The sequence below is a fragment of the Nerophis lumbriciformis genome, linkage group LG02, assembly GCF_033978685.3.
Source record: "Nerophis lumbriciformis linkage group LG02, RoL_Nlum_v2.1, whole genome shotgun sequence".
In the NCBI taxonomy this organism is placed as follows: Eukaryota; Metazoa; Chordata; class Actinopteri; order Syngnathiformes; family Syngnathidae; genus Nerophis; species Nerophis lumbriciformis.
In genome coordinates this window covers 35,942,944-35,970,000 of record NC_084549.2, presented here as the reverse complement: position 1 = coordinate 35,970,000, position 27,057 = coordinate 35,942,944, and the positions used below count along the sequence as shown (strand labels likewise).

Sequence of the window (27,057 nt, the reverse complement as noted above, 5' to 3'; positions counted from 1 at the left end):
GCTCACTTTATGAAGTTATTCCTCATCCACGAATCCCTCGAATTCTTCTTCTTCAGTGTCCGAATTAAACAGTTGGGCGAATACGGCATCCAACATGCCCGGCTCCGTCTCGTCGAAGTCGTCATTAATCGAGTCAGTGTCGCTGCTGTTGTCTAGCAGTTCAGTGACAATGTTAAATTATCTCGCTGCTGCTCTATTCCCGTGTTCTACTGCGTGACTGATCTCTTAAGTTTAAACTCTGCGTCGTAAGAGTGTCTCTTAATAGGAGCCATTTTGGAGTCTCTACATAAACAAACAAATGGAAATAAAACGGCACGCCTCGCGTGTACCGCGCGCTTCTTCTTCTACGGGGGCGGCTGCTTGCCGAAGAACTTCTTCTTCTACGGGGGAAAATTAAGTCGGCGGCTGCTTACCGTAGTTGCGATTGATTGATTGAAACTTTTACCTGTTGGAGGCTCAATATCGGTCCATATATAAGGCGCACCGGATTATAAGGCGCACTGTCAGCTTTTGACAAAATTTTAGGTTTTTAGGTGCGCCTTATAGTGTGGAAAATACGGTACCTCTATTTAGTTAAGTTTGATGTTCTCTTAATACTGCGCCAAAGCCACAATCCTACCAACTGTGGTTTTGAAAAACTTGATTTATTTCAGTAATTGCATTCAAAAGGTGTAACTTGTACATTATATTTATTCATTGCACACAGACTGATGCATTCAAATGTTTATTTCATTTAATTTTGATGATTTGAAGTGGCAACAAATGAAAATCCAAAATTCCGTGTGTCACAAAATTAGAATATTACTTAAGGCTAATACAAAAAAGGGATTTTTAGAAATGTTGGCCAACTGAAAAGTATGAAAATGAAAAATATGAGCATGTACAATACTCAATACTTGGTTGGAGCTCCTTTTGCCTCAATTACTGCGTTAATGCGGCGTGGCATGGAGTCGATGAGTTTCTGGCACTGCTCAGGTGTTATGAGAGCCCAGGTTGCTCTGATAGTGGCCTTCAACTCTTCTGCGTTTTTGGGTCTGGCATTCTGCATCTTCCTTTTCACAATACCCCACAGATTTTCTATGGGGCTAAGGTCAGGGGAGTTGGCGGGCCAATTTAGAACAGAAATACCATGGTCCGTAAACCAGGCACGGGTAGATTTTGCGCTGTGTGCAGGCGCCAAGTCCTGTTGGAACTTGAAATCTCCATCTCCATAGAGCAGGTCAGCAGCAGGAAGCATGAAGTGCTCTAAAACTTGCTGGTAGACGGCTGCGTTGACCCTGGATCTCAGGAAACAGAGTGGACCGACACCAGCAGATGACATGGCACCCCAAACCATCACCCAACCATGCAAATTTTGCATTTCCTTTGGAAATCGAGGTCCCAGAGTCTGGAGGAAGACAGGAGAGGCACAGGATCCACGTTGCCTGAAGTCTAGTGTAAAGTTTCCACCATCAGTGATGGTTTGGGGTGCCATGTCATCTGCTGGTGTCGGTCCACTCTGTTTCTGTTCTAAATTGGCCCGCCAACTCCCCTGACCTTAGCCCCATAGAAAATCTGTGGGGTATTGTGAAAAGGAAGATGCAGAATGCCAGACCCAAAAACGCAGAAGAGTTGAAGGCCACTATCAGAGCAACCTGGGCTCTCATAACACCTGAGCAGTGCCAGAAACTCATCGACTCCATGCCACGCCGCATTAACGCAGTAATTGAGGCAAAAGGAGCTCCAACCAAGTATTGAGTATTGTACATGCTCATATTTTTCATTTTCATACTTTTCAGTTGGCCAACATTTCTAAAAATCCCTTTTTTGTATTAGCCTTAAGTAATATTCTAATTTTGTGACACACGGAATTTTGGATTTTCATTTGTTGCCACTTCAAATCATCAAAATTAAATGAAATAAACATTTGAATGCATCAGTCTGTGTGCAATGAATAAATATAATGTACAAGTTACACCTTTTGAATGCAATTACTGAAATAAATCAAGTTTTTCAAAATATTCTAATTTACTGGCTTTTACCTGTATTTCGCTTTAAGAATACAGCCATACAGTAGACTGATCGACGACTATGGGCAAACTGATGATTTCAATTTGAACATGAAAATCCTAAATTGAAGACCGCTCTATTGACTTGCTGGCGTTAACGTTTGATCACATCTAAATGCACATGCACACGCTCTCCAGTTTGATCACATCACATTGCCTGCCCCTATTTCTGACAGCAACAATCTTTAGCTTGGCACATGTAATTTGCATTGCTTAATTTCATAATATCACAAATTAAGCTACCTCACAAACGTTTTTCGCTAGGAAACTAAAAGGTGAAATGCTCACCTGGCCTACTGAGTGGCTTCCAGGGTTTGGCTTCATCAGCACCCCGGCGAGGACCATCATCTCTTCTTCCACTTCTATCGTCGTCTCCTCTTCTAGGTCCCCAGTCATCATCACGCCTGGGACCCCTGGAGTCATCCATGCCCCGGCGTGGAGGCCAATCGTCATCCATGCCCCGGCGTGGAGGCCGGTCGTCATCCATGCCACGACGAGGAGGCCGGTCGTCATCCATGCCCCTACGTGGAGGCCGGTCGTCATCCATGCCCCGACGTGGAGGCCGGTCATCATCCATGCCCCGGCGTGGAGGCCGGTCGTCATCCATGCCCCGGCGTGGAGGCCGGTCATCATCCATGCCCCGGGATGAACCTCTGTCGTCGTCAAATCCACGCCTGGGACCTCGATCGTCATCAAAACCTCTACGAGGTCCTCGGTCATCTCCACCTCGGCGCAAACCTTCTCCTTGCCGGAAGGGTGTCGCTTTCTCTTCCTTGTCATTCTCTTGACCTTCTTGTCTCCATTCCCTGCAGAAATAGCCCAGGAAATTAACACTACAGACTCAACAATAAACATGAAGAATGATTTGGTATGAGAACTGATTATGTGATTGTGTCTTACTAAACCAACCTGTCAGGTACAGGACGTTGCCGTTCTGATTCTGGTTCAATGCGCTTCCGCCATCCTCCCTCCTCTTTTTCACTACTCCATTCCTGTTTACAGCAACGACATATTCTGTAATATAATATACCCATCACAAAAACAAACAAAAAAAAAACCTTTGGTTTCTCCTCTGGGACAGTGCGTCTCTCTTCGTCACGACGGCGTTCACGCTCTTCGATCTCCTGCTGACGAGCACGTTGCTTTCGTTCCTGCTCTTCGAGCTTGCGAAGGCGCTCTTGATATTCCCTCTCCTCCTCCTCTCGCTGCTCCTGTTCAAGGCGTTCACGGTCCTCACGCTCTGAAAAAGATGTCAAATGTGTAATTCATAGTATTGACAGTGACAATACAAGAATGATAATTTGAAGAGCCACACAGTTGTGTGTTCCACTATAGAAATGTAAATGACCTTTTTTGAGACTTTCCTCATGGATACGCTGTGCCTCTTCCTCTTTCTGGAGGTAGTAAGCCTTACGTCTGTCCTCTTTACGTTGCCTCTTCCTTTCCTCCAGACGATCGCGCCTTTCTTCCACCAACCGCTTCTGGAATGTTTCCAGTTTCTCCTACATTAAAAACAAAGCAAAGAACATTAAAAGGTATGCTACGGCAATACTAATACTAATTAAGTAAATTTTATCTCACCTCATAAATGAAGCTACGAGCAGCAGTTATTTCAGACAAAAACTTTTCCTTGTCCTCCATCATGCGGGACATGCGCTTCTTGTGCTCCAGAGCCTTTTCTCGTTCCACTTTCATGTTACTGATCTGCACAAACGAAACAAGTCAAATCTGCCATTCACTAGTAGGTATGTACTTTTTATTCCTGTTGCACTTCTCTTCAAACTTACCCTCTCCTCCTCCTGGATTTCCCACAGTTCCATGTCCTTGACACGCTGCTCCTCGTAGGCCTTTATGATTAGAGGAATTTCCTCTATACGTTTTGCCCTCTCAAAGTGGTCAATCTGCAAAGAGACATTGTTGGTGTCTTGCACAGAGGTAAATGAAAATATATCTGCATTACCTTCTTTTCCTGGTTCTTCAGACGCTCTTGAAGTTCTTTCTTTTCCTTCTCCAGCTGCTCTACCTGCTTTGCCATGATGAAGTCAGGATCCAGTTCCTCCAAGTCCTGCAAGAACAAGGTACATACAAAAAAAGTGACAAGTGATATCTTGCTGCAATATGGAGATCAAGCATATGAAACACCAGGGTCGTGCTGGTTATACTTTACCTCAATGTCAATATCTTTGAAGGCCTTGGCTCCCAACTCTGTCTTTTTAATTTGCTCCAGCCTTTCACGCACTGTCTTTTTCTTGATTTGCTCATGCTCTTGCATAATGCGCTCCTTCTCCCTCTCTTTAGCCTCCTGGAGCAAGCGCTCCTCCTCCGCCTTGCGGACCTTCTGCAACTCTGCCTCCCGCTGCTCTAGTTCCTCCTTCTCACGCTGTATATTCAGGCTCTCTAGGCGCTCCTTACGCTCTTCAATAGTCTGTCTGCGGGCCAGGATGCGCTGATGATCTTTGCGGCCATTTTTCAAATAAGCTGCTATGGCCCGCTGACTCTGCTCCTCACGCTCTTGCTGAAATAAAAACATGATCAGTTGGAATTTTGCATTAAACAATTTGCAATATGAGAGGAAAGATGTTAAATCCGTTCAAATAGATAGTACTTTATTGATTCCTTCAGGAGAGTATATCAATATATAAATATAAAAACATCCAAGTAATTCAGTACAACAAAACATGTCTGAAAAGAGAGATTTTTGAGAAATGTCCAACATTAAAAAATGGCAATATTAATATTGTAAAAATGTGGCTGCAGAAAAATTAACTCACCAGCGTGGAGGGAGGTTTGATGATCTGCAGGGCCTTAGCCAAAGAGGAAGACATTGCAGTCAGCTGGTTTCTTATTTGCTCAGAGGGCATGTTTTGCAGGAAAGGACCAAGTGGAGCATCCTCCTTAGTCGAATAATTCAGGTCAGAGCCAAAACTCAATGTCCGAGAGGTGTGGTCGATTCGGACCTTTAAAAAAACAACACAGATTTAGACCAATTTTTACATGTTCACAGATACAGATGAAAGTCATGTTAATAAGGATGTACAATTTTTTTCCCAAGCAGACAACTTCCTGCTTTAAGACCAGTAACTTATTTATATTGATTATTTTATAGATGTTGATTTAGGTGGTTTGTGCAAGAAAGTTTTTGACAAACTGTACATGGAGATTTGACCTACCGGTAATCAAATATGACATCACTACTATGATAGGGCTATCTTCACACTTCCATAAATTCGGAGTGAAGCTTATGTCCTTAATTCTATCTATCAGTGTATGCTGGAGTGTGGCGTTAATGTCGTATTTAGATAGCAAACACACATCCAAAAAATAATGGTGGTTGGGAAGTACAGACCTTGGCTTTGTGTGGTTTGATGGCCGATAGGGTCCACTAGGAATAGGTCGGATAGGATAGACTTTTCATCCCACAATGGGGAAATTATGTGGTTGCAGTGCAGATTCAAATAGTCCACAATAAGTAAGGTTAAAAACAATCTTTCACATTTGAACTGATAGGGTAGCAATTCCCCTTAACTGCGAATCGATACCCGTCCTCAACAGTACCAATTTTAGGCATTTGTGTAATCTTTGAAGAAGTCTTCAAAGTGTATTCATGCGTTTTTGTTTTCTGTTAAACCACTAACTTACATTAGTAAGCCGGTGGTGACCTTGATATATGATTTGCTTTGAAAAATCTAATTGTGAGGAAGTTGCAAACAGCCTCTAACATTTAACAGTGAGTTGATAATGCTAACTGTTCTATCCAGTTATTTTATCTTTTTATCTAGTTTTCTTACACTTGAGTCTCATTTGCAAGTATTGTTTATGAGACTTTGCATTTCGTTACAAATCCAAGACGTTAAATGGCAGTAGCGTATAGACTACAGTAGGGCTGCACAATTAATCACATTTTAATCGTGATCAGAATTTTGGCAGCTAGAATTAAATGAGGGTGATTGCCAGCGATGTTAACAAGTAAAAAAAAATAGGCTATGTTGCATTTCAAACCAAGCACATTCACAACCAACATTTGATCACCCTAACCCAACCACAGCACAGTACGGGTAATCTTGCCTCATTAGAGTTTTATTTTTTTGGTGATTGGAACAATTTTTTTCATGTTATTGGATCTACTGGTGTGGTGTCATAATTCCTAATATTGGACCACCCTAATGTGAAGCATGATGTGATCACAATCTTACCTGCAGATCACAGTGCCTGGCAGCATCCACAATGGAGCGTTCGAGCTGGAAAGCATCCACAAATGGGACAAGAGACGCCAGACGACTGAACTCGATGCTTTGATAGATCTGTGCAACCTGATTTAATGTAGACATAAATATGTAACTACCACAGTAAAGGTGGACCTGTGAAATGAAAGCATTTTTAAGAAAATCTAAATATTACTTGTTGCAGAAGACGCAATATGGTGTTATTCTGCAAGTGAGGGACATATTGTTGGAGGTCAGACAACTCATCACCCTGGTCTCTCACCCAATTCAGCACCTAGGAATAGAAGTTGCTTGCGATTGGAATATGACAACATGGAAACAATGTGTTGTACATTATTGATCTTGGGAACATCACTTAAGAGTGTTGCTCTTAGATTGGTGTACCTTAGTTACTCTACCACTAAGCTTCAAGGGATTGAAGTCAGCTTCAAGCCAGCTGTGAAGTTCTTTGACCTCGGGCACCACATACTGCAATAAGTTGAATCTTACCTGGAAAACACATGAGAAAGTCTTTAAATACCTGCAAGACTTAAGTCTTACAAGGCTGACTAAATTGGGTTTAAATACTCAGGGTTGTTTTGAGAGAAGAGAACAAAATTACTGACATAAACCATCAAAAAATGGTTGAACTAAGAATCGTCTTTCATACAAACGACGCACCATGTCATTGATTAGACTTTGGCGGGTTGGTGGTGCCTGTAGGCCCAGTAGGGTTGCCAGCCGGCGGTGTTTTTCCACAATGATGCCATCCATATCCAAAAGCCGAGCAATATCTGTGCGCTCAGGCGTAATGGGAATGGAGAGAGTAGCCAGAAGTACTCTAGTGGACATCCTGAAGGTGGAGAAATTAGGCCTCAACAATAACCTAAAAAGTTTCCATACAAGAAAAACTTGTCCAACTCTGGAAAAAAAAAAATATACCGTTGCATTTCCTCTTGGGTGAGATTCTTGCGCATCTCTCTGGAAAGATGATAAAGGCGATGGAGGGTGCCAGCGTGGAAAAGAGCATTTCCAGATTTCCAAAACACAGTAGAGACCTTGTTGTAGTAGTTGGCCATAAGCTGAGGTTTTGGTGGCTTCTTGGAAAGAGCAAACAAACCATGGATGTCCTCAACAGCCTTGAATGCTTCCTAGAAAAAGAAACAAATGCAAACACGTGAGGTCAAGAAGTGAATGAACTTAGATTTAGCAATCCTCCCTCTTCACTTGAATGCTACATCTCCCCCAGGCCTCATCAAAAATGTATTTTCAAATGCTTTTATCGAGATTCCTTTTTTCCCCTTAGTGATTCGGTGCTGATATGCATACCTGCCAGAGCTCCATGCTTATGGCACTGTCAAGCTGCACCAGACGCGTCTCCAGGTGCATGGACTGGCTCTCAGGGTTGTTCAAGTTAATGGCAGTGCTCTGGTTGTGGTGTCGCTGGATCTGACCCAGATGCATTCGCAGGTTGTCACACAACTTACGAAACTCCGCTTTTCGGGTGTACTGAAGGCAGAATTTAAATGCTGCAAAAAAGACAAGATGTTTAAAGCAATTAGTGTTTACTAAGAATTCCCCAAATTAAGAGTGTTTTAAAATAAGAACTGACTCAGCTACTTGTTATGCTTTAAGTTGCAAGCAAAAAGTTACAAGCATTCCCACCATTAGTCGGCGTAATAAATGTGCCTACAAGAGTGAACCCTGCAAGAACCACCTAAAACATCTGGTCTTACTTGCTAGTATTAGCTTATAGCTAGAGATTTACGTAACTATGTTTTTCCATGCATGGGAAAGAAGAAATACAATGTGAAAGACAGTACTGAGAAGAAGCAGGTGATATTTGTTGAATCAAAAAGAGAAATCATCAAAAACATGGCAGAGTGTAGCCAACTTGGTGAAGCAGTTACAGCTTATCATTGCTAGTCTGCACCATACTAAAGCAAAATTAATAACGCCAGCCAATGCAGGGTTTCCCGCAGCACTTTGTTGTTAAGGCGTCCGCCTTAACAACAAAGAGCCACCGCCTAAACTAACGTCTTAACAAGATCTCCAGCCACACGTGCGCATTTAAAAAACTATCTCTGTCCCCAAGCAAACCCATACACTGAGTGTCATACGCATGCCAAAATACTGGGGACGCTGTAGCCTAGGACTTAAGACCATTTTAACCAATCAGAAACATCCAAAATGTCATTTCCGGAGGCGGAATATAGCAAAAATGGCGGATCACGGCAAGAAATAATTACCGTATTTTCCGCACTATAAGGCGCACCTAAAAACCACAATTTTTCTCAAAAGCTGACAGTGCGCCTTATAACCCGGTGCGCTTTATTACGATTCATTTTCATAAAGTTTCGGTCTCGCAACTTCGGTAAACAGCCGCCATCTTTTTTCCCGGTAGAACAGGAAGCGCTTCTTCTTCTACGCAAGCAACCGCCAAGGAAAGCACCCGCCCCCATAGAACAGGAAGCGCTTCACCCGCCCCCGGAAGAAGAAGAAAAAACGCGCGGATATCACCGTACGTTTCATTTCCTGTTTACATCTGTAAAGACCACAAAATGGCTCCTACTACGCGACAAGGATCCGGTTCATAAAAAGACGCAATCTCTCCATCCGCACACGGATTACTACCGTATTTCACAGCAACTGATATTCCTGTGAACTGCACTGTGGAACGGGAGCACGTACGGTGAATATTCGCACCACAGGGAATGAGAAGTCATCCTTCACTGTGGTTCTAGCTTGCCATGCTAACTTCCACCCAGGGTGATATTCAAAAGGAAGACCTTGCCAAAAGAGACCTTTCCAGCCGGCGTCATCATAAAAGCTAACTCGAAGGGATGGATGGATGAAGAAAAGATGAGCGAGTGGTTAAGGGAAGTTTACGCGAAGAGGCCGGGTGGCTTTTTTCACACAGCTCCGAAGGCGAACACACCTTCACTAAGACGGGCAGATAGCGCCGGTCGACATACGCCAACATCTGCCAGTGGATCGTAAATGCCTGGGCAGATAGTTTCGGTCACAACTGTGGTCCGAGCTTTCCGGAAGGCAGGATTCACAGAACTGCTGCACAACAACAGCGACACTGAATCCGATGACTTCGACGAGGCGGAGCCGGCCATTTTTGGATCCCACGCTTGCGCAACTTTTCAATTCGGACACCGAAGACGAAGAATTCGAAGGATTTACGAATGAAGAATAACTTCAGAAGGTGAGCGCTATGTTTATTTTGTGTGTTGTGACATTAACGTTCGAGCAACATTATGTTGCTATTTATTGCTCTACACCATTTTGAATTTTACTATGTTTGTGATTGCACATTTGCGTACATTTTGGGACAGAGTTGTTAGAACGCTGGTTTTCAATATATTATTAAAGTTTGACTGAACTATCTGACTGTTTTTTTGACATTCACTTTAGCGCAGCGTTTTTTTGACATTCACTTTAGCGCAGCGTAGGCGCGGCTTATAGTCCGGGGCGGCTTATTGGTGGACAAAATTATGAAATATGTAATTCATAGAAGGTGCGGCTAATAATCCGGTGCGCCTTATAGTGCGGAAAATACGGTATATATGTGGACTGACAGATGATTAGAGCTACTTTTAAGCATCGTTTTGGAGTTAAAGTTAACAAAACTTAAAGTGTTGACTGGGAAACTTGCCAGTCCAAGTATGGTGACATTCTTACCCTATTTTTGGAGCGGTACGGACTTGGAGGGACATCTGAGGAACTTCCTCATCGGAAAGAGGACATCACAGAAACAACTATCGACACTAAACTGAAAGCGATTCGTAGAAAGTAAAGACAAGCAGTCGACGCAGTTGGAAGAAGAGGTTACGGTTGAGTTGTTTTGCTGTACTTCAAACTATGCGAGCAGATTTGGGGCGGTTCTCCAACTACATCCATTCAATTTGGAATAGAAACATCAGATATTAACACAAGCTCTCACAGGAGTTTGGATTCTCCATTCAGCCTTGACTGCCTGGTCACAGAAAAAGATATGCCGAATGACGTAAAAGAGCAGCAAGATTCCAATAGGAGCAATCCACAATCTTCTGTGGTGAAAGAGAGAAGAGCTCTACTCCAGGTATGTGGGCGCTAACTTCATTGCTAGGAAGTAATATTGTTAAAAGGCAGATATATGTTGTATATCTGGGCATCAAAATATTTTTATATGAACTGCACTGCAATTACAAATGCTCTCGGATGACATCTTTCAACAATGTTGAAAGTGTGACAAAAATACTTGCTTTGGAATCAGAAGTCAAGATGGCAAGCATATATTAAAGTTCAGCTGTTTTAGGTGTATTTAAATAGGGTTGTATTAAAAATGCTTTGAGTAGTAAGTAAAACTGCAGTTGCATTAAAAAAAAATTGTTGTCAAAATTAAAATACCGTATTTTCCGCACCAAAAGGCGCCCTGGGTTATAAGCCGCGCCTTCAATGAACGGCATATTTCAAAACTTTGTCCACCTATAAGCCGCCCCGTGTTGTAAGCCGCATCTAACTGCGCTAAAGGAATGTCAAAAAAACAAGTCAGATAGGTCAGTCAAACTTTAATAATATATTAAAAACCAGCGTTCTAACAACTCTGTTCACTCCCAAAATGTACGCAAATGTGCAATCACAAACATAGTAAAATTAAAAATAGTGCAGAGCAATAGCAACATAATGTTGCTCGAACGTTAATGTCACAACACACAAAATAAACATAACGCTCACTTTCTGAAGTTATTCTTCATTCATAAATCCCTCAAATTCTTCTCCTTCGGTGTCCGAATTGAAAAGTTGGGCGAATGTGGGATCCAAAATGGCCGGCTCCGTCTCGTCGAAGTAATTGGAGTCAGTGTCGCTGTTGTCCAGCAGTTCTGTGAATCCTGCCTTCCGGAAAGCTCGGACCACAGTTGTGACCGAAATATCTGCCCAGGCATTTACGATCCACTGGCAGATGTTGGCGTATGTCGTCCGGCGCTGTCTCCCGGTCTTAGTGAAGGTGTGTTCGCCTTCGGTCATCCATTGTTCCCACGCAGTTAGCAGTCTAGCTTCGAATGCCCTGTTGACACCAATATCTAGCGGCTGGAGGTCTTTTGTCAATCCACCCGGAATGACGGCGAGTATTGAATTAAGCGCGTAAGCGTGTCTCTTAATGTGATGTTATGAGCTAGCAAATATAACAACTACACTACCCAGCATGCAACGATAGTGACGAGCATGCGCGGTAGCCCTGAGAAGCGTTGTTGTATGCTGGCAGTTAGAATGTGGTTATGAGCACGCTGTGAGTAAACGTTGAGAACTCAGTTAACACGCCTCGTCTGCATTATTTATAATTAGACAGACAACACACTTAATAGGAGCCATTTTGGGGTCTTTACATAAACACACAAATGGAAATGAAACGTCACATATCCCAGCATGCACCGCGCGCTTCTTCTTCTTCTACGGGGAAAAAAGATGGCGGCTGTTTACCGTAGTTGCGAGACCGAAACTTTATGAAAATTAATATTAATATTAACCCATATATAAGGCGCACCGGATTATAAGGCGCACTGTCAGCTTTTGAGAAAATTTGTGGTTTTTAGGTGCGCCTTATAGTGCGGAAAATACGGTACCTCCAAGTGCTTTATTGACACACATTGTTTCCCGACGATGTTGAGGGCCATTCGACATGTTGTAAATAACTTGTCACTATCTTACACCTGTGCTAAAGTGGGTTTATCCCAAATAATGTATTCATGATTATTGAATGTTATTTTGTAAAAATCCTTATAAAAATGATTTTTTTTTCACTAAGCAAAACTCAACAGCCACAAGCGTGACAGACTAAAACGAAAACTTCCAATCAAGACAATGTTGCTGAATGCAGTAGAAGAAGACGTCCAGATAAAGAAGAGACTTCTGGACATGATGGAGACATCAGAGAAGCGATCGTCTGACAATTTAGACAAACTAACATCAAGCGATGAGGTGGAGACGTGATAGCGACAGGCCTCGTTACACTGTTCCTTACACCCACACACCCCCTTCCCCGTCCTGCCGCCCCCTCCCCCTGGAGAGACACCACCTTAGCTAACAAATTTTCTGGGGGAAACATGTCCTTTGAAATATTGAGAAGCTGCTGATGGTGTGTTTGACAGAGAAGCAGCTCAAAGGACATCCTGTAGAAGTCCACTCGCTAAGGTAAATGCTGTACAGTAATGTTAAATGACTTCATAAAACTACACTAGTTTGTAGCACGGTACATTTGATTAATTAGTGTTTTTATACAATATTTAATATCTAAAAGTTATTTTTTTGTTTTTAAAGGGCATGTTTCATGTAAAAATTGTGCCGTTTCTGGCGGGGCCAAGTATCACTTTAAATTGATTTCATAAAATTTAATGGACAACCTTGATTTGAGATAAAATTGTATTAGTTAAAATAACTTATCAAGCTCATAAGTTGATGTACGACTTAAAACATGATTACATAACCATTACAATATTAACAGCCAAATAAAAACTATATTCTTAAAGAAAATTATTACCTTGCTGGGCGATGTCATGGTAAAGGCGCTCCACCTTGGAGTTGTTTCGGAGCAGGTCCAGGCACTGACGGTAGGACTCCCACAAAAATTTCACCCAGGGAGTGAGGAGCAGCCGATCAGTACGATCCTGAGTGTCCTCTCCACTCACAGCGCTCAGGAGTACGCTGAAGACACACAAACGGGTTTACACTCAATTTACTGGTAACTAAATATACCACCTGCAGCATACCGATGGATGCCACCTCACCTCTCTGGAGTCTGGATGTTGTCCAGATCCTCGATATCCAGGACCATCTGCTGTGACTCCTCTTTGGCCGTTTCAGTCTTGTCCTCCGCCAGCTTCAAGTAAGCCCTAACCACATCCTCCAGAGATTTGATGTTCACCTGGTAGAACAGGCATACCGAGTTAGAACCCCCATTTGTGTTATACAAGATGCAAAATGAAGGGTGTGAACAGCACCTGCTGGCAGATGTTTTTGTACTGGTAGAGGCCCTCCTTGGCCAGGTGGCTCTTGCGAAGATCCACACAGAGCTCCAGGTATTTGAGCATGATGGGCTCGTGGATCTTCTGCCATGTTCGATGTTTCTTGCTCTTGATGACATCATACAGAACGTCCAGGGCCGGCTGTTTCTTACCAACCTCCAGAAATTCTGCATATTACGCAAAAATCACGGACTGCGTCAGAATATCAACTCAACAATGCAGTGAACTAGAATGTGACTTTTCGATTATAAGCACATTCCCTTTAAACGTAAGGCGGATGGGCCCAACACGTAATCACTTTACATGACACGGTAACATGCAAGTCGATTCAAGTGAAAATTGGAACAAACTAAGGTGAACACATTGAGTTAGTATCATTACATCCGACAGTCTACGATACAATGCTGTCTTTATTCAAAACTCTAGATTAACTGTAGGCCAAAAGAGGGGCCTTGTTAGCACACAAGCTAACAGTGCGCGCCATGCAAGCTAGCATGAACGCCGCTTTGGCTGACGCGGCATTGAAGGCTAAAGTCGGCTAACCTGCCCTTTACAGCCCGGCATGTGTGTGTAATGACAGCGTTGTTTCTACTCACCATTCGCTCGTTTGAGAGCATTCTCTGGGCGCTGAAAATACGCCGGCATTTTGGCAGTTCTCTTGTACAACTCAAACAGCCGAATTTATGTGAATTTTGATGCAATTCACCAGTCCATCCAGGCCACAGATCCGCGCACGGAAAAAGTGGTGTCTGAGAAAGGAAGAACCTCGTGAGCGGCCTACTAAGGTTGCCAGGTGCCTGATATCCCACCCCCCCATAAAACTGCTCTTACTCTAAGCAACAACAATAACAAAGTCAAAGCTAATCACAGTCGAAAATGGGTTTTTTCGCTCTTACATTTCAAGTTAATATTATGGAACTATTTTGAAATTCATACATTTAAAATGCAAAACTGTAAAATGTTGTGAAAAGGTTTTAGTTGATGCAAACATAATATGATTGCACCCTATACAACCTGTGATATATTTATGACAATATTTTTAATACTTAAATATAATTCAAGCGTATTTTGACGTTTGAAGGCGTTACTAAACTTACAGTTCCCAACCGGGGGTTTCAGCACGTCTGGCAGCTGTGGGTGACCATAAAATACCCGTATGTGTAACGGTTTTGGTGCGTTCCCTAAAGCTTGTTTTTATTATACGCGTGTCTTTCTTCTTAAATGTTATTTACATACAATGACAATACATTGCCCTATTATTCCAAACAGGCTTTATATGTAAAGATAAAGACACGAAGTCCTGATTTCAATAATGACAATACAACTCCAAATAAAGTCATTGATCTAGATTCCTAAAGCAGACTAAATGATAAATCAACTCCATCCACCCATCCATCCATCCATCCATCCATCCATCCACCCATCCATTTTATACCGCTTGTCCCTTTCGGGGTCGCTGGAGCCTACCTCAGCTGCATTCGGGCGGTAGGCGGGGTACACCCTGGACAAGTCGTCACCTCATCGCAGGGCTCAACTCGAAATATAATTATGCCAAATAATCATATTCAATAAACATAGGTGTATAATAAATTAGTGTATAGTAATTGATTTAGATATTCAGCCGTTATCATTGCAAAACCATTACTTCAAGGAGTTTGAATAAATACTATTTTATATGTAACTTGAATGCATCTTTTACGTCGACTGTGATTGGTTGAAAGAAGCCCGCCTCCTGCCCGGAAGAAGGAAAAGAGTCGCCCTGAGAAAAAAAAGTCTAGTGACAGCAACATTAACAATAATACACGCATTTAATTTCGTTTATGGTCTTATTACATCCGTGCAACATCCATTTCGAGTGTTTTACATCGAAAGCGCTTTCAGGGTATTTGTCAGTTGCATTTTGATAATGTGTGTTCCCCCCCTCAAATTGTTTAATGTGTGTTTGCTTAATTTGACCCCAACTAGGTATGGAACATGGCAGCAACTGAAACCCAGTCTATGTTAAGCGTCGGATTGATTGGTAAGTTAACGTGCTCACGCCATGATTTGCATTGCTTGTATGTGTTGGAGCAGAATCACATGACAGCAGTGTGATCCAAGCATTCCACACAGTATGTTGACCAAATGTCCATCATGTCCCCAGAAAAAGATGTGAATGGAGACACTCTGTGGGTGTGGTGCTATCCCTCTGTGGGTTCACAACTGAGAGAAGTCCTGCTCAGCAAGTGCTGTCTGACACAAGACAAGGAAGATTTTCACACATTTGTGTTTGGCCAGTTCACTCGTACGTGGTATTACATCAGCACGCTGGAGGTGCAGGAACCTACAGCTCTAAAAAAGGTAAACCAAAATAGTTCCCACTCCAGCCAGGCCGTGTTGAGTCCGCTGTCCTGGTTCTACCAATTGATGTAGCTACCCATCATTTATCAGCTTGGCGATGGCGTTAAAGGGGAACATTATCACCAGACCTATGTAAGCGTCAATATATACCTTGATGTTGCAGAAAAAAGACCATATATTTTTTTAACCGATTTCCGAACTCTAAATGGGTGAATTTTGGCGAATTAAACGCCTTTCTAATATTCGCTCTCGGAGCGATGACGTCACAACGTGACGTCACATCGGGAATCAATCCGCCATTTTCTCAAACACAGAGTCAAATCAGCTCTGTTATTTTCCGTTTTTTCGACTGTTTTCCGTACCTTGGAGACATCATGCCTCGTCGGTGTGTTGTCGGAGGGTGTAACAACACGAACAGGGACGGATTCAAGTTGCACCAGTGGCCCAAAGATGCGAAAGTGGTTAAGAAATTGTTTTTCACTTGATATATTTTTTAAATTCCTGTTAAAAAGGGGAACAAACTGCACTTTTAAAAATGTTTGCTTATCATTCACAATCATTATGAGAGACAAGAAGACACATCAGTTGTTTTTTTTAGGATTCTATAGATAAATAAAAACGCAAGATGCGGTTAATGTAACCCTATATTGCCTTCAAAGCCCTCTAAAACAACTTCAAAACCACCAATGTTTAGTTTTACACGCTGCTACAATGTAGTAACAGACACATTCATAACAATATGTAACATGTACAATATTTACCGTAATTTGGTCATTTTAATCATTACCTGAACTTCTTTCATGGGCGCATTAATTTCAGTGCCCATAGCAACGTTGTTCCTACTTCCGTCAACAAATGTGTATTCAACAATTTTTGAACAATTGAGGATTCACAACCTTATCTTTTTTAACCTGAATATACGGAGGATGAACTACTGGTTATAGAAGCTCAGCGAGCACGAAGAGAGGATAAAACGATGCAGCAGACCCCTGGGGCAAGAGAGTCAGGACCGGCATGACTTGGTGTTGTAAATGTGGAGCTTCCCAAGCTATGCTGACAGAAATGGAGTGCTTCTGCTGAACTGAGTGGTTTACAATGTTATTATCGATAAATGCATCTTGTATCTGGCGAGGAGGACACTCAAAGAGACTGCATCAGAACCAAAGACAAACTGTTTACGCTAACAAAACCTGCAGTGGTAGAATTTTTTTTCCCACATATCCAAAATCAATTGGAAACGTCCCCAGCCATCTTGACCAAACGGACAACTGTCCATCGTGTAAGTCGCAATAAAATTGATCATGATACATACAGCACATTACGCTTGTTAGTACAACTATATACACTTTCAAGCTAGCTGTGTACAAACAAAACATGAAATGTGGGCGAATACTTTACAGATACCAGGGTTGTCCCTAGACTGCCAAGATACCTGTTGCGATTGGGGTGTGGTGTTGGGCGTGGTCACCATGGCGTCATCGAGTAATTTGCCTAATCTTCTATGATGATATGATTTTCTTAAAAAAAAAAAGGTTTTCACTAGTGATTTTTACAATTGACTCTCCTTAGTTTTATCCTGCTTCTAAATGTGTGTTTTAACTCCTGTGCAGCACTTTGTGAAACTTTTATTGTTTTCTAAAATGTCCTGTATAAATAGTCGATTGGATTAAATAAAAAGGCAAAAAAAATGTATACTTACATTTAAAAACACATCTGTTATTAGTAATTAGTATTAAGATATATTTTTATATAATTTTGCCATATTTTCAATTGTTGTTGCTTATTGTACAATGTACTTGGAGAATTGTTTGTGTCATTCTAGAGACTTTTAATGACTTTTTTTTTTTAATTATAAATTACTAGCAACGAATCTAATCTTCTTCTAGTGTTATTATAAATTGTAGTCGTGTTTAGAGACTATTAACTTCTGTCCCTTGATGTTCCTGACTAAAGAGTCGAGCTACAGCAAGAATGACGTCACACTTACTTCGGGCTGCTCCAGTTGAACCTTCTCTTCTTAAAAGCTGCCACTCTCCTCTTAATATTTGTACATTTCGGGTATATCTGGTTACGTTCACATCGCTGACAACGCTCCTGACAATGGCGTGCATCTTGTTTACATCTGGGTTCGGCAGCACTGTTTTCGGTAATCAAAGTCTTTTCGGCGGTCGAGTTTTCGGTACATCACTTGTCAATAGTGCGCAATTAATAGGCTATATTTATAACCATTCAAACTGTAACGACCTGCTGGTGGTAATGTTTAATGTTCGTGTGGTTTGGATTTAATGTCAGTTTTACGTCCGTGCCTGAAACGTGATTGGCGGAGAATGAGGAAGTGTTTTTGTGTGTCCGGCAGGGAAACGCGGACTCACGAAGACTAAAGTGTGTACACGGGAGGTAAAACCTGTTGGATCTGTGCCATTTGTTATCATAAGATTGGTAATAAAAGTTAAAAATAGCGTCGGACGTTGTGTAATTTCTTCTGGGGGCTACAATATATGATATTACTTTAATTTGTTTTCAATTTAAAAAAAAGTGTTGCGGTAATAAAAAATGCTGTGGAGGTCCACCACATTAAATTCGCTCTTAAAGGGAAACCCTGGATAGACTTAGACTTAGACTTAGACTTAGACAAACTTTAATGATGCACAAGGGAAATTGTCTGTATTATACTGTCATATAATTGTTTTTCAGTCAGTACAGATTGGTGTCCTATCGCATTGTCTTATGCATTACAATCTCAAAAGCCAATCAGCTGCTGACGCAGAAGCTAGCTTTCCCTATTGCTAATGCCTTAGCATGCCGTCACAAAGAGATGTGTTACTACGCTAGAAAAAAAAACAGTTCTTCAGTGTTCGCTCTTACAATAACAATGTCGCTACAGCTTGGTTATTATTCAGGTTACGTAAATAAAGTATTGTTGGTGATTTGTGGATGCATTTTTAGAGGGATTTAGAGGCAGAACGGATTATTCCCATTAGCACCATTGCGAGCCACCGAGAACGAGCTGATTATTTCAAATTAGAATGCAAAAACAACATATGTTCTTGTCTCTCATAAGAATTGTGGAATGATAGGCGACATTAAAAAAAAAAGTGTAGTTTCCCCTTAAAAGTCCTCCATCAACTGTTCTTCTGGGACCTCCTGTAAAGAATGGCATTTAGAACCTATGAAGTTTTCTTAAAGCAGAACAAGACAGTTGCTGTGTCCTAATCTAGAGTTTACAGCTGACCAAGGATCCCGCTCATGCGGTCAAGGGAGGCCACATCTTGAGAGGATCCTCCCTAAGCCGCATCCAGAGGGTCTTGAAGTCAATGACAGGAAGATATCTGGTATTACAGGAGAGAAAAGAAAGTCTCTTTGCCGGGAGATTTATCTCCAGCTAGCAGTAAACCTAAAATATTAGAAAATAGTGATATTAACAACTACTTTATTTATGTATTACTTGTTTTAAAAAACTAAATACTAAGTAGATAAGGCAAAATAATCAAAATGTTCTTGAAATATTTGCAATGAAGGCCGCTGATAAAAAAAACACATCAACAGCAGCAGTTACTATATGTATGTTACAAACATAATTTTGCCTAACAAATTATTATGCAGACCTGAACATACTATTTTGTTTTCATATATGTGCTTGTGAGCCCATTTCTCCAAGATTGTTCTAAATAAATAAACAAGACAAAACACAATATTACAGTAACAACAAGAATGCAAATACTTATACAAGTTTAATCAAATATAAGGGGTTATGCATTTACATAATCACGTTCGTAAGATCAAAGTCAACCTTTTCACGTCAAACAATTGACAGTAGAATGAATGGTTACAAATAAAGTATTACTTACAATTAAACCAATATTTATACATAAATTAATACTCATAAATAAATACTTACAAATAAACCAATACTTATCAACCAAACTTTATTTGTATAGCACTTTTCATACATATAAAATGGAGCACAAAGTGCTTTACATTAAGTTTTTATTTTAAAAACAGTAAATTCCACCTTCATTGCATAATCGCAAGTGGAATCAGTCAACCCATACACCCCCCCACACCCTATTCTGCTCTACCACACGTACATGCACACATAATGCGAGTCATCTAAAAACATATGTGGCTGAGCACGGAAGAACCAGGTGATAAAACACTATCTTAGGGAGTCAAGTGTACCAAGGCGCTGCATGATAGGCCACGACCGCAGCGACCCTGATCCAGGGCAAACAGCGAGGGACCAGGGAGGACTCTCTCCGAGGGATCCTTGAGCCGGGGCCACAGCAGCCGCGTCACATCAGAGCCCCCAGCTCAAAGTCCCACCTGCTCAGTGGCCTTGTGGCTAGAGTGTCCGCCCTGAGATCGGTAGGTCGTGAGACTATAAAAATGGGACCCATTACCTCCCTGCTTGACACTCAGCATCAAGGGTTGGAATTGGGGATTAAATCACCAAAATGATTCCTGGACGCGGCCACCACTGCTGCCTCACCTCCCAGATGGTGATCAAGGGCAATGGGTCAAATGCAGAGAAAAATTTCGCCACACCTAGTGTGGGTGACAATCATGGGTACTTTAACTTAACTTTAACTTAAAGGGCTCCTGCTGAAGAAACGCCGGAAATAACTTTATAAATCTAAAGTATATTAAGAGGATAAAATAAATGTATAAAATGTATGAATAAGATACAGTTTTAAAGATAATAATAATAAAATAAAATCAATACTTACAAATTGATTGGCATTTAGAAATAGATACAAAGATTAAAAAAAGACACAAATAAATCTATACTTACACTCTTCCTCCCTTTAACCAATGTTGACATTTTTTTAAGACTGGACAGAAGCGTGCAAAGCATGTTAGGATATGTTGGACCACGAAGGTTGCTCTGCATGCATACTTCTATTCAGTAGAGAAGTAGGCCCCATTTGTCGGCTGCATTTTAGGTACTGTTTGTACACAAATGGATTTGGACAGACTTCACGTGTACGATGACGCCATGCTGAAGACCCCAGATTTGGACACAGCCAATGTCGAATAAAAATGATAATTACTGTGTTATTGCTTGCAAACGCAAGCCCATTACTCTCACTTTTAACGTGATGTGGTATGTGGCCGCGATTCATATTTTTTGCAGAATAGTGCTGCCCTACTTCCAAGCTTTCATCTGCTCTATCCTTTTCCCAGGTCACTCATTTTTCTGTGGTAGTTACAGCCAAAGACTTCAACCCTGAGAAATATGCTGCTCTCAATCGAATACTGTGCAGGTACAGTATTCATCTACCAACTTAGCATCAAGTTGGAGGAGTGCCTTTTTTAACACAAATTTGGGACATATTATCCAGGATGTACGTCAAATACGGCAGTCCAGTGAAAATGATGGAGGCATACATTACTGTCCTCACCAAAGGTGTTTGTCAGAGTGAAGAAAACGGCTCATTTCTAATCAAGGACCACGATGTTCAGAAGGCGTTCCTGGCAGGTTCAATCAAAGGTGAGACCGCTCCTGCTTGGTTTTAATATTAGATCTTGGAAGTGATGCAAATGATGGATTTGTCCATGTTGAGCTGACACTTTAACAGAAGAAGTGAATTTTCCGCCATGTTTGTATTTGAACCCAGATGTGGTGTCTCAGTTTGGCATGGAGACCATTATCCTGTACACTGCTCTCATGCTGAAAAAGAGGATTGTTGTCTACCATCCTCGAATTGAAGCCTTGTTGGAGTTCACAAGGTAGAAAAACAATCAAATCCAATCAATTTTTGTGTGAAAATGTAATTTTAGATGAACATTCTCAACTGTTAATCTTATCTTTGTCTTTTAGAGTTCTTCCAGCGCTGACATGGCACAGGAAAGACTGGTCCATTCTGCATCCATATGTGCACCTGACTGATACTGAACTAGAGCATCTCACAAAGTGTCCCGGTGAGGAAGTTTTCTGCTTTGTTAAATGGTTTTCCCATACATTCATTTATTTGTAGCGGCCTGTCACAAATAGATTTGGTGATACCAGTTATGCTCTTGATCATAAACACATTATTGTGGGATTGTCTGTGAATGCAGCTTGTCGTTACAACTCTGTAAAGTAGATGGTATCGTAATTCTGTTTCTTAACACACCCGGTCTACCAGTGTATAGGAAGACGCAGCAGGAGTAGGCACTGTAGCATTCTTGGTAGTGGCTAATGTCATCAATCGTGGCCTCCATGGCTGCAATTATATATTATACATATACAGTCGCGATCAAAAGTCTACATACACTTGTAAAGAACATAATGTTATGTCTGTCGTGAGTTTCCAATAATTTCTACAACTCTTATTTTTTTGTGATAGAGTGATTGGAGCACATACTTGTTTGTCACAAAAACATTCATGAAGTTTGGTTCTTTTATGAATTTATTATGGGTCTACTGAAAATGTGACCAAATCTGCTGGGTCAAAAAGTATACATACAGCAATGTTAATATTTGGTTACATGTCACTTGGCAAGTTTCACTGCAATAAGACGCTTTTGGTAGCCATCCACAAGCTTCTGGCAAGCTTCTGCTTGAATGTTTGACCACTCCTCTTGACAAAATTGGTGCAGTTCAGCTAAATTTGTTGGTTTTCTGGCATGGACTTGTTTCTTCAGCATTGTCCACACGTTTAAGTCAGGACTTTGGGAAGGCCATTCTAAAACCTTTATTCTAGCCTGATTTAGCCATTCCTTTACCACTTTTGACGTGTGTTTGGGGTCATTGTCCTGTCTGAACACCCAACTGCACCCAAGACCCAAACTCCGGGCTGATGATTTAGGTTGTCCTGAAGAATTTGGAGGTAATATTCATGTCAGCAGTTTAACGTCAAATGTGAAACTAATATGTGATATTACCTCGTTGCATGCAAGGTGAGATATGTCAAGCTTGTATTTGTTATAATTTTGATGATCATAGCTTACCGTTTTTAAAGACCCCGCATTATCAGAGATTTTCAAATCAAGGTTTTCATCAACTGCAGGCCATAATCATCAAAATTAAACAGAATGAAGGCTTGAAATATCTTGTGTTGCATGTTATGTATATGACAGTTTCATCTTGGAAATCTAAACAAACCATTCTAATATTTTGAGTGTCACCAATAATGTGTACGGTAATAATGTCTGTGTGGATGTATGTACAATGTGTGCGTGCGTATGTATGTATGTGCATGCGCAGTGTATGTACCTATGTATGCGCGTACCTAAGCATAGGTGTTTAGTGTTGATTGTGAGCTTGCTATAATCTTTGCTTTTTTATGTAAAGAAAATCAGTTTTAAAGGGGAACTGCACTTTTTGGGGGGATTTTTGGCTATCGTTCACAACATTATGAAAGATATGACAATGGATGGATTTTTTTTAATGCATTCTAAATATTAAATAAATTCGATCTAATGGAGCCTACGGGAGCTGTTCAATTCTGCCTATAGAGCCCTTAAAATATCCAAACACCTCCATTAGTTTTTTATGTACATGATGTAAATGGGTTGTACTTGTATAGCGCTTTTCTACCTTTTTTTAAGGAACATACGTATATCTTACATGATGTAAGTATTTATGTACTGTAGTAACAGGTACATTCATAATTAATAATAATATTTACATATTTTGCTCATTTTAAGCATACACGGCGCGTTCATTTAAAAAACGTTTGCTTTTTCTTTTTTCTTCATCACCGATTTCTGTTCACTGCAGACTTTATGAGAGCCAACAAACATAATAAAACATCACTTACTGTACAAGGTCGGCTGTCATTAGGATGCCGACTGCAAGGATGTTCATATATTCCCATTTAGATGAAAAATGTCTCATAATCCTCTTGACGAAACCGGGTGGTGGGGTCGGGGGGAACAAGAGCTTTTCGTGTCATTCTCGCCAGTTCCATGTCCGAAATTGGCGGTCGAAGTGTCCCAACTTCTCGGATTACCTCCTCAGACATATCATGTCCAGGTGAGATGCATGATTTATGATCTACAATAAATTTACAGGCAGCAGGGAAGCGAGGCTTAAGGGTCTGGATGCTGTGGGGCTGTCTTGGTTGACAAGACTCTGCAGCATCGCGTGGACATCGGGGGCGGTACCACTGGATTGGCAGACCGGGGTGGTGGTTCCTCTCTTTAAGAAGGGGAACCGGAGGGTGTGTTCTAACTATCGTGGGATCACACTCCTGAGCCTTCCCGGTAAGGTCTATTCAGGTGTACTGGAGAGGAGGCTATGCCGGATAGTCGAACCTCGGATTCAGGAGGAACAGTGTGGTTTTCGTCCTGGTCGTGGAACTGTGGACCAGCTCTATACTCTCGGCAGGGTCCTTGAGGGTGCATGGGAGTTTGCCCAACCAGTCTACATGTGTTTTGTGGACTTGGAGAAAGCATTCGACCGTGTCCCTCGGGAAGTCCTGTGGGGAGTGCTCAGAGAGTATGGGGTATCGGACTGTCTGATTGTGGCAGTCCGCTCCCTGTATGATCAGTGCCAGAGCTTGGTCCGCATTGCCGGTAGTAAGTCGGACACGTTTCCAGTGAGGGTTGGACTCCGCCAAGGCTGCCCTTTGTTCATAACTTTTATGGACAGAATTTCTAGGCGCAGTCAAGGCGTTGAGGGGATCTGGTTTGGTGGCTGCAGGATTAGGTCTCTGCTTTTTGCAGATGATGTGGTCCTGATGGCTTCATCTGGCCAGGATCTTCAGCTCTCACTGGATCGGTTCGCAGTTGAGTGTGAAGCGACTGGGATGAGAATCAGCACCTCCAAGTCCGAGTCCATGGTCCTCGCCCGGAAAAGGGTGGAGTGCCATCTCCGGGTTGGGGAGGAGATCTTGCCCCAAGTGGAGGAGTTCAAGTACCTCGGAGTCTTGTTCACGAGTGAGGGAAGAGTGAATCGTGAGATCGACAGGCGGATCGGTGCGGCGTCTTCAGTAATGCGGACGCTGTATCGGTCTGTTGTGGTGAAGAAGGAGCTGAGCCGGAAGGCAAAGCTCTCAATTTACCGGTCGATCTACGTTCCCATCCTCACCTATGGTCATGAGCTTTGGGTTATGACCGAAAGGACAAGATCACGGGTACAAGCGGCCGAAATGAGTTTCCTCCGCCGGGTGGCGGGGCTCTCCCTTAGAGATAGGGTGAGAAGCTCTGCCATCCGGGAGGAGCTCAAAGTAAAGCCGCTGCTCCTCCACATCGAGAGGAGCCAGATGAGGTGATTCGGGCATCTGGTCAGGATGCCACCCGAACGCCTCCCTAGGGAGGTGTTTAGGGCACGTCCGACCGGTAGGAGGCCGCGGGGAAGACCCAGGACACGTTGGGAAGACTATGTCTCCCGGCTGGCCTGGGAACGCCTCGGGGTCCCACAGGAAGAGCTGGACGAAGTGGCTGGGGAGAGGGAAGTCTGGGCTTCCCTGCTTAGGCTGCTGCCCCCGCGACCCGACCTCGGATAAGCGGAAGAAGATGGATGGATGGATGGAGGGAAGCGAGGAAACAGCAGACCACTCGATGGAGACACAGAAGTGATTACGTCGCCGCAATAACTAGTTTGTCTGTGTTAGCGCTTATGTTAAAAATGACAGTAATATTTGGTTAATATTCAAGTCACGAAATGTAAATGGAGTATTTATTGTTGGCACTTCTTAAATGGTTATCAGATTTTATGGGGGGAATAGTGGCGCCCCCATTGGCCCCGCTGTAAGCAGACTTTTATTTACGTTTATTTCATATATTAGAATGTCTTTTATAATGATTGTGATCGACAGGCAAAATTCCCAAAAAAGTGCAGGTCCCCCTTTAAGTGTGATTTTTCTTTTTTCTCTTCAGGATATATAGCAGGATTTGTCGATCCAGAAGTCAGCAACAGATCAGACCTGTTTGATGTGTACGTGAACCTCCCAGAGAGCACCATCACAGTGTCGCAGAGTGCCAAAGGTGAAAAAAAACAACAACAATATTCCTACAAGCATTTTGACCCTTGTGAGTAGGACGGCGTCTTGTCCCAACACAGAATCTATGATGATGGGAAAGCTACACAAGGACATCGGACAACTTATCGTCCATTCTGCAGAAGACACGGAGAAGTCAGACAGTCACGTCATTAAGGTGAGGATTGCATATTTTAGTTTGCATTTAACCAAGCGTCCTTACGTTCAATTGCAGGACATCTCCATCAAGACCAAACAGATTCTTGCTCATTTGAAGGCCCTCGCTGACGAGTGTGAAAGCTCTAAACTCACATTGGAACATTTAAAGCAGCATAATTTCCCTCCTGCAACGGAAAACTTTCTGTTCCATCTAGCGGCTGCTGAGCAGATTTTACGCATATGAGCCCGCTTTCAGATGCTGGGTAGTGACAGGTACTGTTGCCACCCCACCAATGCCTCCTATTATTATTATTATTATTATTATTAACAGTGTGCTGGTGTGTCACATATGAAACACAGACATATTTCTTACTGACCTCAAATTTCTAGACAGAAAAACAAACCAAGAAATTACCATTGTTTTCTTCTAATAACTGTAATTCTCTGTTTGACACGACTACCCTGTGCTCACTTGTCTTAATACCAGAAACAAAAACAAATACCGCAGTTTGAAGCAGTTTCCAGCAAAGTAGTGATTTCTGAAAAACACATTTTTACTATTACGTCCAGATAGTTTCATTATTGAAAAGCACAAGGAATTGATTTCGTGTCAGCTTTAGTCAAGTTTTATCTTGTGTTTAAGGGCAACAATCTAATCAATTGATTCTTCCATTCCTGCAGATATATTGCATTGTTCTGGATATAGTATTTTTCATTTTTAATATATAGTTGCACTGTGGGATATGTTTATGCCTCAGTGTTACATTAGAAAGAATACAGTGCATATAATTTATGATGTAATATTGGAGATTTAAATGTATTTTTATGACAACTCTGAATATTTCTAACAAATACATATTCTTTTCAAAACTGCCATGCTTTGCATTTATTCCAGATTACAGACAGAAAATGAGTAGAGGTTTGTATGTGTTAAAGCAGAGGTGTCCAAACTTCTGCCACAGAGGGCCGCACACTGAAAAATCCTATCAAGCGGGGGCCATTTTGATATTTTTCATTTTCAAAACCAATACAATATCTGTTTTTTTAACCTTTAGAGCTCCCCTCAAGTTTGGTGCCGGGTACCCAAAAGGGCCATAGTCATAAGAATGTTTAATAAAAAAACAAAAAACATATATATATATATATATATAATTTTATATATATATATATATATATATATATATATATATATATATGTATACTGTGTATGTATATATATTTATTATTTTTTAAATGTTTTGCCTTTTTCGTGAAAGAAAACCCTGTTTTATTCTTAACAACATTGATTTTGATTCATTAATATGTTTTAAGCAATGGCAGTTCTTTAAAAAATCTCACTAAAATTTGCACGGATCCAAAAGGGCTTCAGATCTATCCGTCGGTTATACGT

General features: G+C 41.6%; 2 protein-coding genes across 2 annotated transcripts in view; one reads left to right on the top strand and one right to left on the bottom strand.

Annotated features, from left to right (window-relative positions):
- The window catches only part of eif3s10 (eukaryotic translation initiation factor 3, subunit 10 (theta)), a 16,312-nt gene extending 2,275 nt beyond the window's left edge, over window positions 1-14,037 (bottom strand). The window contains exons 1-19 of the mRNA XM_061961853.2: window positions 13,857-14,037; window positions 13,237-13,427; window positions 13,024-13,160; window positions 12,777-12,940; window positions 7,580-7,779; window positions 7,193-7,401; window positions 6,932-7,103; window positions 6,656-6,760; window positions 6,447-6,545; window positions 6,242-6,358; window positions 4,820-5,005; window positions 4,216-4,563; window positions 4,009-4,113; window positions 3,836-3,949; window positions 3,630-3,752; window positions 3,397-3,550; window positions 3,107-3,288; window positions 2,958-3,040; window positions 2,337-2,854 (exon numbers count right to left, since the gene is read on the bottom strand). Of these exons, the coding sequence (XP_061817837.1) occupies window positions 2,337-2,854; window positions 2,958-3,040; window positions 3,107-3,288; window positions 3,397-3,550; window positions 3,630-3,752; window positions 3,836-3,949; window positions 4,009-4,113; window positions 4,216-4,563; window positions 4,820-5,005; window positions 6,242-6,358; window positions 6,447-6,545; window positions 6,656-6,760; window positions 6,932-7,103; window positions 7,193-7,401; window positions 7,580-7,779; window positions 12,777-12,940; window positions 13,024-13,160; window positions 13,237-13,427; window positions 13,857-13,905 (3,256 nt within the window). The 5' untranslated portion in view covers window positions 13,906-14,037. The remainder of the gene's footprint in view (window positions 1-2,336; window positions 2,855-2,957; window positions 3,041-3,106; window positions 3,289-3,396; window positions 3,551-3,629; window positions 3,753-3,835; window positions 3,950-4,008; window positions 4,114-4,215; window positions 4,564-4,819; window positions 5,006-6,241; window positions 6,359-6,446; window positions 6,546-6,655; window positions 6,761-6,931; window positions 7,104-7,192; window positions 7,402-7,579; window positions 7,780-12,776; window positions 12,941-13,023; window positions 13,161-13,236; window positions 13,428-13,856) is intronic.
- A 947-nt stretch (window positions 14,038-14,984) lies between these two features.
- dennd10 (DENN domain containing 10) lies at window positions 14,985-26,662 on the top strand. Its single transcript, XM_061961866.1, has 10 exons — window positions 14,985-15,142; window positions 15,226-15,280; window positions 15,404-15,600; window positions 20,785-20,864; window positions 20,943-21,091; window positions 21,219-21,330; window positions 21,422-21,522; window positions 25,408-25,515; window positions 25,592-25,686; window positions 25,744-26,662. The coding sequence occupies exons 2-10, from the start codon at window positions 15,235-15,237 to the stop codon at window positions 25,909-25,911; spliced, it is 1,056 nt and encodes a 351-aa protein (XP_061817850.1). The 5' UTR covers window positions 14,985-15,142; window positions 15,226-15,234; the 3' UTR covers window positions 25,912-26,662.
- The last annotated feature ends 395 nt before the right edge of the window (window positions 26,663-27,057 follow it).